This window comes from Budorcas taxicolor, chromosome 4, assembly GCF_023091745.1.
Source record: "Budorcas taxicolor isolate Tak-1 chromosome 4, Takin1.1, whole genome shotgun sequence".
Taxonomy (NCBI): domain Eukaryota; kingdom Metazoa; phylum Chordata; class Mammalia; order Artiodactyla; family Bovidae; genus Budorcas; species Budorcas taxicolor.
In genome coordinates this window covers 65,729,990-65,742,049 of record NC_068913.1, presented here as the reverse complement: position 1 = coordinate 65,742,049, position 12,060 = coordinate 65,729,990, and the positions used below count along the sequence as shown (strand labels likewise).

At 41.8% G+C, this 12,060-nt stretch overlaps 1 protein-coding gene across 1 annotated transcript in view; it reads left to right on the top strand.

The window, feature by feature from the left end:
• FKBP9 (FKBP prolyl isomerase 9) overlaps positions 1–12,060 on the top strand; it is a 44,212-nt gene that overhangs the window by 6,508 nt on the left and 25,644 nt on the right. The window contains exons 2-4 of the mRNA XM_052638962.1: positions 7,715–7,860; positions 8,394–8,583; positions 8,850–8,995. Of these exons, the coding sequence (XP_052494922.1) occupies positions 7,715–7,860; positions 8,394–8,583; positions 8,850–8,995 (482 nt within the window). The remainder of the gene's footprint in view (positions 1–7,714; positions 7,861–8,393; positions 8,584–8,849; positions 8,996–12,060) is intronic.

The window sequence follows — 12,060 nt, the reverse complement described above, 5'->3', positions numbered from 1 at the left end:
TGTCCTCTGTGGCATTAGCACTTCCCTGGTGGTCCAGTGGCTAAGACTCTGTTTGACCCGGGTTGATCCCTGGTCAGAGAACTAGATCCCACATGCTGCAACTAAATATTCTGTGTGCCACAACTAAGGTCGAAGATCCCAAGTGCCACAACTAAGAGCTGGTGCAGCCAGATAAATAAATAAATGTGTGTTTTTTTTAAGACTTAATGGCATTGCTTTTAATTTCATTTGTGCATCATTGCAAGCAGTGATACATTCATACTGATTACTTAAGTTGGCTATATTTTACTGCAGGGCTTCCCAGGTGGCTCAATGGGAAAGAATCTGCCTGCCAGTGCAAGAGACATGGGTTCCATCACGGGGCTGGGAAGATCCCCTCGAGAAGGAAATGGCAACCCACTCCGGTATTCTTGCTGTGGAAATCCTGTTGACTAGACAGAGGAGCCTGACGGGCCCCAGTCCACGGGGTCATAAGAGCTGGACATGACTTAGTAACTAAACCACCAACTACTACCGCATTTTAGTGGGCTGAGAACTTGTGTGAAATAAGAATTATTTCTAGAGATCTGACATTTTAACTTGTGCAGTTTCTTAAAAACAAAAATCTACAATAGCAGTGTAATGATTTGACTTTCTTTTGCAAAGTTTTTCTTTTGATGATATTTTAATGCACCAAAGACTGTCAAAGCCAACCGCTCACAGTTCAAGGTCTGACCGTCCATGGAGGTGTGAATAGGTGCGCTATTTCCGTTCCTACTTGCTCCTCTTTTCTCTCTCACCTTCTCTCTCTTCCTCGCATTTTTCCACCTGGGTAGATCATTAATAGCTTGCCTTTCTCCTCTGCCAGGGCTCATTAGCTGCTGGTAAAGATGGTTGTTTGAGGGAGATACTCTTGTTGGAGCGTCTAGGAAGCCCAGAGTCACCTTTGGGAGTAGGAAGTGTGGGGAGCAGGGGTGAGAGGCAGAAACGTCAGATGTGGCCTCCTCACTTCTGAGTTGGGCCCAAGCTCAGTGGTGGAATTCCGCCTGGGGAGGGTGCTGAATCTCACCTGCGTCATCCCAGGGTTAGGCACCCAGCTAGAAGATGAGTTTCTGCTTTTGAGCATTTCATGAGTCTTATTCACCAAGGGCTTGGGCAACGACCACAGTCCTTGTATCCCAGGTGACCAGAATCTGATAGATTCTGAAATACCAGCAGGTGGTTCCTGTGCCCAGTGGACTGGCTCTTTATTAACTTGTTTCCCTCCTGTTATGAATTCTCAAAATATGGCAGTCTCTTTAATGTTCAAGACAAATTTATTCAGTCTAACGTGAAGCAATGTGAATATAGTTAATCACACTGTATTGTATACTTGACGTAAGTATACCTTTTATTAAAAAGGTAAAACTACATGTCCTTACCACAAAAAGAAAAAGAAGGGACTTCCCTGGTGGTCCAGTGGATAATACTTTGAATTCCTGATGCAGGGGCCCTGTGTTCAATCCCTGGTTGGGGAACTAGATCCTGCATGCCAAAACTAAGACTTGGCACAGTCAAATAAATAAATAAAATTTTAAAAAAGAAAATGGTAACTATGTGAGGTGATGGATATGTTAATTAGTTTCATTGTGGCAATGATTTTGGTGTATACAACTTAAATATGTACACTTTTTGTCAATTATACCTCAGTAAAGATGTGGCAGGAGTAATGTATCCAGTTGTCATTTGTCTAAACTAAATCTAAAATTGGCATTTAGAGCAAGCTGTCTTTTCCCTTTTATCATTGATCAGGGTTTCAGCTCTGCTAACCATAGGGCCATACTCTCTTCCCTTTTGTAATGGCCATTTTAACTTTGCTTCTGCATCTGAGATCAGAATAATCTCAACCACAGGTAGTGTATGTGTATGTCAATTTTTGGCAAAAAGTTTTTAAATTAATTTAATTTTAAAATCAATGCACATATACTGAGTTTTAAAAGGAGTTAAATAATTTCCATAAAGCTTAAAATTATGGTTGCTAAGCTACAGGAGTTGGGAAGGGGCTCGCAGTGAGGTGTAGCTATTCTGAATTCCGACTTTCAAACTCCAAGTTTCCTTCTGCCCTCTTGCTCATCTTTCACTCTGCAACCTCTGGGCAGCACACGGCGTCTCGTCTACCTTTGGCCAGATCCCCTTTTGTATACACCTAGATTCTGTTTCTTCCCTTCTACGTCAGTTTCTGCTCTTTGTTCCCTTTCCATATTCCAAAATGTTGCCACCTTTTGAGAGCAAGGGTCCCTGCACTGGTTTTCTAGGTTCTTTTTTAAAAAGAGAAGCTGAGGAGCTTGAGGAAGGAATGAGCTATAGGGGCTCTTGAGAAAGGAGGGTGTTCAGTTTGCTGTGTGTTCTTTTTAAAGTTCATCCTCACTATAGATTGAAACCTACATTCAGAAATTGAGCTCCAGTGTGGGAGCTTTAAGAACGCAGCCACAGGGGTCGTTAGTTACCTGTCCTGAGGAATAAGCACAGGACGATATGTGCTTGTGTGCAGCAGCTGAGTGAGTTGAAGATGATGGGTGTTAGGTGATGGCTTCTGTATTAGTGGTCCTTGGGCTAATTATCTTGAAGAGCATCACTGGAGGGTGCTGCAGCCACCCCAATCCCCACTGGGGGCAGAGGAAGGTAGAAGTGTCAGCAATTGAAGGGTCTACAGGAGTGAATGATCAGGGGAGAAAAAATAAGCTGGTAGAGAGGAAATGGGGTGTTGGATGTGCTGGATAATTTCCATTTTCAAATAACGTTTTTTTTTTTTTTGGCCACATCCTGTAGCATGTGGGGTCTTAGTTCCCCTATCAGGGATCGAGCCCATGTCGCCTGCATTGGAAGGTGGAGGCTTAATCATCAGGGAAGTCCCATTCTGGATAGTTTCCATTTGCCTTTCTAGGTCCCCCTTTCCCCAGTTCCACTTCTTTTTGCTCTGGGAGGTTGACCTGTATCGACCACATGTGCATAATATGGGTTATATCAGTGACCCCCTTGTAGTCTGGCTTCTAGTTGGGTTCAGCCAATGGGACATCAGCAGGAGGTCAGAGGGAGTAGGGAGGGTGAGGTGGAGATATTTATTCCTCTGACTTCCTGCCTGTACAGTCATCACATGGGCTGTGTTCCTAAACCAAAGGCCCTAGCTTAGCTTCTGTCAGGTGTTCTGAGCTCCCTGTCTGTCCCTGGATCCTTCAGGCCTGGGTGTGGCAACAGCACTCCCTACTTGTCCCCAGAGCTACTGCACTGGCCCTTAATGTTTCTCTGCATCCTGCACACCACGCCCTGGAGCTGTCTACTTTAGGCATATCATCTGTTTCCTGCAGGACCTTGACTGGGGCATCTGCACAACAGCCAGATACTGGGACAGGCTGAGTAAGTGCTAATTCCAGTGGTCGTAGAAATAATTTTCACGACCAACTCCTGGCAGGACCCTGCACATGAATTTGTGCTAGTCGAAGTGATCAGCACAGACTTGCTCAGAACAATTTATTCTTCCCAGATGGTCAGAGTTTTCAGCAGTAGACAAAACTGGCTTTGCATTGTTTGTTACTTTCTCATGTATGTGAATTATATATTTTCTTTTGGAAAGGTGTATTTTGTTTTGGGCATGTTGCTTAGGCTGTTATTGGTTAGTCACTAAGTCGTATCTGACTCTTTTGGACCCCACAGACTGTAGTCTGGCAGGCTCCTCTGTCCATGGGATTCTCCAAGCAAGAATACTGGAGTGGGTTGCCATTTCCTTCTCCAGGGATCTTCTTGATTGTTATCAAATGAATAAATTAATGCCGTAAGGCCACACTTGTTTTTATACACCATCTAGGGAGGCTCTGTGCCTGGAGGGTGAAACTTGGACAGTCCTGGGTTCTAACTTTTTTTCTCATTTGGCTAATTTTGTGAGCTTGAGAAATTTTTTCAACTTCAAGGGACCTGAGTGTCAGTACTTACTGATACTTACAGTGTTGTATGAGGATTAAATGAGGTAGTGTATAGAAAAGCTTGGGCTTCCCAGGTGGCACTAGTGATAAAGAATTGCCCTGCCAATGCAGAAGACATAAGAGATGCCGGTTCAATCCCTGGGTCGGGAAGATCCCCTGGAGAAGGGAATGGCAACCCACTCCAGTGTTCTTGCCTGGAGAATCCCATGGACAGAGGAGCCTAGTGGGTTACAGTCCATGGAGTCACAAAGAGTTGGACACAGCTGAAGCGACTTAGCACATATAGAAAAGCTTAGCTGCCCCTGTGCCTGACACATAATAAATACTTTCTAAATAGTAGTTATTATTAAAAACTCTCATTAATTTTGGGTTCTGTGAATGAAAAATATAAAGTTTCCAGCCTGTCCATTGTTGCTGTTTGCACATGTTCTGTGCCTGGGAAGCTTTTGAAGCCTAAATTCTGGTCCATTGTTAACCTAAACCCTCCAGTTTGATGCCGGTTCAGGGTGTGGCAAGATCCCAGCCAAGTGAAATTGGAGAGCTGGCATTCCGAGGGTGGTTGTTTGTTTCCCCTGGAGATAGAGGGTGGAAATGTAGAGTCACTTGGGCACAAAGCTGATCATGCGCTTTTGTCCTCTGGCTTGTTAGCCAGAACTTGGACATTCGCTTTCTGTTCACTGGCCTTGGAGAAAAGAAGGCGGTGAAATGGACTATAAAGCCAGGAGCAGAAAGGAGGGGACAGATCTGACAAAGCTGCTCTGATGGGTGGTGAGGTGGACCATGCTGCTTTCCCAAGCTGATCATTGGGGAAAATGAGAAAAATGGAGAAGTAATTTACCAAAGAAGGGCAGCCTGTCCTAATGAGGGGAATTCCAACAGCTCTTAAGATTTACTCTACAAGCACGGTTGTCCCTCGGTATCCGCAGGGGTCAGGTTCCAGGACCCCTTTGGATACCAAAAACCTCAGATGCTCAAGTTCCTTATATAAAATGGTGTAATATTTGCGTGTAACCAAGGCACGTCCTCCTGTATACTTTAAATCATTTCTAGATTACTTCTAATACCTGCTGCTGCTGCTAAGTTGCTTCAGTCATGTCCGACTCTGTGTGACCCCATAGATGGCAGCCCACCAGGCTCCCCCATCCCTGGGATTCTCCAGGCAAGAACACTGGAGTGGGTTGCCATTTCCTTCTCTAATGCATGAAGGTGAAAAGTGAAAGTGAAGTCGCTCAGTCGTGTCCGACTCTTAGCGACCCCGTGGACTGTAGCCTACCAGGCTCCTCCGGCCATGGGGTTTCCCAGGCAAGAGTACTGGAGTGGGGTGCCATTGCCTTCTCCATCTTCTAATACCTAATACAATGTAAATGCTATGTAAATGGTTGCCAGTGTTCAACAAATTCAAGTGTTTGCTATTTGGAACTTTCAGAAATGAAAAAAAAAAAATTTTCAATTTCTAGTTGGTTGAATCCATGAAGTGAAAATTGAAGATACAGAGGGCTGACTGTATTCCATGATCATTTTGAAACTGAGAGAATTAAAGAGAAGATCCATTAAGCCACTTGAAATCTCGTACTCATGGATTACTATAGATGATATTTTCATGTTTTACCTTGTAGATTTTTCATATGCATCTATATATGTAAATTCAAAATGAGATTATTTTCTATGTGGCTTTGTAACCTGCTCTTTTCTCTTCACATGTATGTCCTTCTGTGCCAATGAATAAAATCTTAAAAAATTTTTCATTGATGTATAATTAACATGTAGCATTGTATTAGTTTTAGGTAAACAACATAAGGATTTTATATTGGTATATATTGCAAAATGATCACCACACTAAGTGTAGTTAACATCCATCACCATGCATAGTTATAAAATTTTTTTTCTTATAACTTTTAGGATTTTACTTTCTTAGCAACTTTGAATAATGCAATACAGTATTATTAGCTATAGTCACCATTAACTATATTCACTGTACAATATTTTATTAACTGTAGTTATGTATTGTCATGCTATACATTACATAATTATAGCAGAAATATTTTATTTTTAAATGACCATAGAGAATTTACTATATGTCTTAGTCTTATATCCAACCAGTGCCGTACTCTTGGACTTCTAAGTTATTTCCAGCATTTCGTTATTATAAACCAAGCTCTGTAGTTATTTTCTTAAACACAGTATCTAAAACCCTGTGGGTGTCTCTGCCAGTTTATAAGGTACTTGTAGGCAGAATTCATGCCTTGGAATTTTTTATATTCCCCAAAGCCCCTAAGTAAAGTCTCCTAATTGGCACCCCCTTGTTGCTGCTAAGTTTGGCATTGAAGAGGATGAGAACTTGGATTGTAGCCACGATTCCATTATTTATTTTCCTGCTTCAGGTCATCACCAGTTAGCCTTTAAAACACATTTATTAGTGATTTAAAGATTACCTCAGACTTTCAATCACCTGCAATAATTATGTATAGTAGTACTGGCATAATCCTGAGGTTTTCAAAGCCCTTTTCACATTCTTATATGGATCTTGTGATGGCTATTATTGTCACTCACATTTTGCAGTGGAAGAAACAGATTGAGAGAGTTCAAGTGCCCTTCATGCTACACCACACTGCATCTTTGTTTAATTTAGTGACTTAAAAGAAAAGAAAGGCAAATTAGTAACAGAAACAAAATCAGGGACCTAGAAAATAGACTGGTGGTTGCTAAGGGGAAGTGGGTGGGACAGGGTAGGAGTGGGAGTTTGGAATTAGCAGATGTAAACTGGTGTATATATAGGATGGATAAACAACAAGGTCCTACTGTATAGTACGGGGAACTAGATTCAGCATCCTGTGATAAACCATAATGGAAAAGAAATATGAAAAAGAATATATATCCACATACATATATACATATATTTGGGCTTCCCAGGTAGCTCAGTGGTAAAGAATCTGCCTGCCAGTGCAGGAGACACAGAAGACGTGGATTCGATCCCTCGGTTGGGCAGATCCTCTGGAGTAGGAAATGGCAACCTGCTCCAGTATTCTTGCCTGCAAAATTCCAGGAGCCTGACAGGGTCCATGGGGTCGCAAAGAGTCGGACATGACTGAGCGACTGCGCGTGCACACGTGTGTGTAACTAAGTCACTTTGCTGCACAGAAGGAATTAACACAGCACTGTAATTCAACTCTGCTTCAGTAAAAAATAAATTAGAAAGTAGTATTAATTTGCACATTAGTATCTGTGATGTTGCTCTTAGGTACCAATTGCATAGAAATGGAGTAAGCGATTCTTTTTTTAATGGAAGAATTGGTAAGCTATTTTGCCACAAACTTGACATATATATTAGTTAAGCCATAATATTTTGAGAACGATCTTTATTTGCTTTACACAGCAGTAAAAATGATATACATTGTGTGTGTGCAAGTTCAATCACTAAGTCATGTCCAACTCTTTTGTGACCCCCCTGGATTGTAGTTCATCAGGCTCCTCCATCCGTGTAATTTTTCAGGCAACAATACTGGAGTGGGTTGCCATTTCCTACTCTCTATTTTTTTTTCTAGAGAGAGGTATGCCGATGCTTAACTGACTAGATTTGCTGGCAATATTCAAGGTAATTTAAAAATCCCAACCCTGCAAGTACTGTCCAGTGAAGACGTTGCCTGCATCAGTCATAGATCTGTGGGTTTGTTGCTTGGCAGGGACCTCACTGTGTCCATGGGTACTTTTTTACAAGTCGGCTTCACTAAGGTTGGCTTATTTATACTCTTCTTCTCTCTCCTTCCCCTTTGGGTCTCCAGCTATGACAGAGACTCCACTTTCAACGTGTTCGTGGGAAAAGGACAGCTGATAGCAGGGATGGATCAAGCTCTGGTTGGGATGTGTGTAAATGAGAGGCGGTTTGTGAAGATCCCTCCAAAGCTGGCCTATGGAAGTGACGGCGTTTGTAAGTGTTTGTTCTGTACTTGTGAAAACATTTGCTGAAACAACCAGAACATTTTCTGGCTCTTCAGTCAGGCAGAATAGAGAGTCTTTGGAAGCTTCAGGGAGCGGAAAATGAGAAGCAGTAAACACTCACACACGGCTGAAATTTCATCTGCAGTTTATTTATTCTAGATATGAAAGAAGTGTTATTAACACAGGTATACTGAATGTTATTCTTGTTGAGAGGAAATTTTTGTTTTTCCTCTTTTCTTTAAGTTTCACTGGGAGGGAGTTCTCTGCTGGCCTAGTGGTTAGAATAATGGACTTTGACTGCTGTGGTCCAGGTTAAATCTCTGGTTGGGGGACTAAGATCCTGCAAGCTGCAGGGTGTGGCCAAAAAAAATTCTTTTTTTTTTACATTTGGAGGGAACGTCACTCATTTTGGAATTGTATGTGACCTCTTGAGCCCTTCTGGCTTCCATTCACCTTGGCAGCGTACTTGGTGTTTCTTTGAAAGGCCGCAGCTTCTCAGTGTGAGCTCTCTTTATTTTATAGCTGGTGTGATCCCCCCAGATTCAGTGCTTCATTTTGATGTACTTCTGATGGATATTTGGAATTCGGAAGATCAGGTTCAGATTCACACTTATTTCAAGCCTCCCAGTTGCCCTCGGACCATCCAGGTATCTGATTTTGTAAGATACCACTACAACGGAACGTTCTTGGATGGGACACTGTTTGATTCGAGGTAAGTCCTGCCATTTGTACTAGTACCACTGAAATGCCCCTTAGTTCCTTCTGTCGCATCCACTTTTTATGGCCTTGGTAAAACCAGGAAAGGGACTTGTTCCCAGCTGCTCTGTGATTGGGAACAAAGGTGCATACCTGCCTTTTCTCCAGGGATGGGTATGAATCCATTGGTCAGCTGAGTTTGAGGTAACAAAAATCTTTTGAAGGATGAGTTAGAGGTGCCCTCGTGGTATGGAACTTCTCCCTTTTCTCATTGGTTTTCAGTCACAATCGCATGAAAACATATGACACCTATGTGGGAATTGGCTGGCTGATTCCTGGAATGGATAAAGGGCTGTTGGGGATGTGTGTGGGAGAAAAACGCATCATCACCATTCCTCCTTTCTTGGCCTATGGAGAAGATGGAGACGGTAAGTCCTTCCCATTCTTCAAGCTACTCTCATCTGTCTTTATTTCTTTTGCAGTGGTTGGTTTAACTTACTGTGTGAAACCCACCAGAACTTTTGGTCTAGACTTGGCAGTGTCCAATATAGCCACCAGCTATATTTAGCTATTTACATTTAAATTAAGTTAAATAAAAATTTAAATTCTGTACCTTGGTCACACTGCCACAGTTCAGGTACTTAAAAGCTACTTGTTGCTGAGAGCTACTGTACAGGACAGGCAGATGCGGAGCACTCCAATCACTGCAGGAAGTTCTGGTGGACAGTGCTAGTCTAGGTCATCATCTGCTGACTGATGGTTAAGATGCAGAAATCTCCATCTATTCACGGTCATTTTTGTTTTTAAGTAAGCCATCTGTCATTGCCTCAGAAGCTGTAACCTTAGGCACCAACCTCTCCAACCTATGTTTTCCCTTCTGTGAAATGAGATTTGAATTAAACAGTCTAAAGGTTGTAGCCATCAAGGTAGAAATTCAGTTTATGTTGCCAAAATTGTCACTTTTTTCCCACTGATTTGTACCTCCTTAATGGGTTTTACCTGTGGCATTAGCTCCATGTTCCTGTGGCATTAGCTCCATGTGAATAAAATGCAAAGTACTGATATAATTTTAGAGGAAACATTAATTTGAATTTGTGTCCAGTTTGTAGTTTCACTATGGAGGCAAGTGGTAAACTATTTACTAACTGATAGATAGAAGTTAGTTACTCATGTTTGAATTTCAGGCACATTTAATCACACTGACAAGCTGACACAACAATGAGACCTTCAGGCATTCAAACAAGCTGATATATGTAGTTAAGAATAGAAATGAGGCATTCCTGGAGGCATTCCAGTGGTTAGGGCTTCAAGCCTCCACTGTAGGAGGGCATAGGTTCCATCCCTCATCAGAGAACTAAGATTCCACAAGCCTCCGAGCAGTGTCGCCAGGAAAAAAAAAAAGAAAGCAAGAAAGAAACGAAAATGTGATGCTATTTAAGAAGTTTACTGATAGTGGTACCCAACTTCTAATAACCCCCTAATATAATGTTTTCCAAGCTGTGTTTCCTGGCTCTAGGTCTGTATACAGAGCAGGAGAGGGGAGCCTTCTCTCCTGTGGACTTCTACTTTTGGCACTTAGGATCTACAGGAAGTTTCTTTAAAAATCTTCTAAAAGAAAAATAAAGCAGCTTGGAAACAGCTACTGTAAATATATCTTAATTCTCCCCTCCTCAAGATATGTTATTATCTTATTGATACTCAAATTGTGTCATCCTTGGCTAGTAGAAGTTCGTTCCCCTTGACTCTCAAATCCTTTTGTCTTCATCCACATGCATACGATGTACCAGATAAAACGAGATGCCTAGCTTGATGTGAGGAATGTTATTCATTTATTTTAAACAAATAATTGCTGATTTAAATATTAAAAATAAATAGTTTATTTAAAATAGTTATTTTTAAATGCTTTATACTTTGACATTCTGCTTAGCTATCCAGGCATAAATTTAAGTAGGTGAATTGTATGGGAATTAAATCTCAATAAAGTTGTAAAGGTCAGTTTTCATTCCAATCCCAAAGAAAGGCAGTGCCAAAGAATGCTCAAACTACCGCACAACTGCACTCATCTCTCATGCTAGTAAAGTAATGCTCTCCAAGCCAGGCTTCAACAGTACGCGAACCATGAACTTCCCGTGTTCAAGCTGGATTTAAAAAAGGCAGAGGCACCAGAGATCAAATTGCCAACATTTGCTGGATCATCGAAAAAGCAAGAGAGTTCCAGAAAAACATCTACTTCTGTTTTATTGACTATGCCAAAGCCTTTGACTGTGTGGATCATAACAAACTGTGGAAAATTCTGAAAGAGATGGGAATACCAGACTACCTGACCTGTTTCCTGAGAAATCTGATTGGGGTCAGGAAGCAACAGTTAGAACTGGACATGGAACAACAGACTGGTTCCAAACTGGGAAAGGAATATGTCAAGGCTGTATATTGTCACCCTGCTTACTTAACTTATATGCAGAGTACATCATGAGAAATGCTGGAATGGATGAAGCACAAGCTGGAATCAAGATTGCCAGGAGAAATATCAATAACCTCAGATATGCAGATGACACCACCCTTATGGCAGAAAGGGAAGAAGAATTAAAGAGCCTCTTGATGAAAGTGAAAGAGGAGAATGAAAAAGTTGGCTTAAAGCTCAACATTCAGAAAACGAAGATCATGGCATCTGGTCCCATCACTTCATGGCAAATAGATGGGGAAACAATGGAAACAGTGACCAACTTTATTTTTTGGGCTCCAAAATCACTGCAGATGGTGACTGCAGCCATGGTGACTTCCACTTGCTCCTTGGAAGAAAAGTTATGATCAACCTAGCTGCTGCTAAGTCACTTCAATCGTGTCTGACCTAGACAGCATATTAAAAAGCAGAGACATTACTTTACCAACAAAGATCCATCTCGTCAAAGCTCTGGTTTTCCAGTAGTCATGTAAGGATGTGAGAGCTGGACTGTAAAGAAAGCTGAGTGCCAAAGAATTGATGCTTTTGAACTGTGGTGTTGGAGAAGACGCTTGAGAATCCCTTGGACTTCAAGGAGATCCAACCAGTATATCCTAAAGGAAATCAGTCCTGAATATTCATTGGAAAGAGTGATACTGAAGCTGAAACTCCAATACTTTGGCCACCTGATTTGAAGAACTGACTTGTTGGAAAAAGCCCTGATGCTGGAAAAGACTGAAGGCTGGAGGAGAAGGGGATGACAGAAGATGAGATGGTTGGATGGCATTACCAACTCAGTGGACATGAGTTTGAGTAAACTCCAGGAGTTGATGGTGAACAGGGAGACCTGGCCTGCTGCAGTTCACGGGGTTGCAGAGTCGGACACGATTGAGCGACTGAACTGAACTAAAAGTTGTTATAAAAAGCAAACATTCAGGTAGTACCTAATAATGCTAGAAAAATTTAAACACTAGGGCTTCCCTGGTGGCTCAGATGGTAAAGAATCTGCCTGCAATGTGGGTTTGATCCCTGGGTAGGAAAATACCCTGGAGA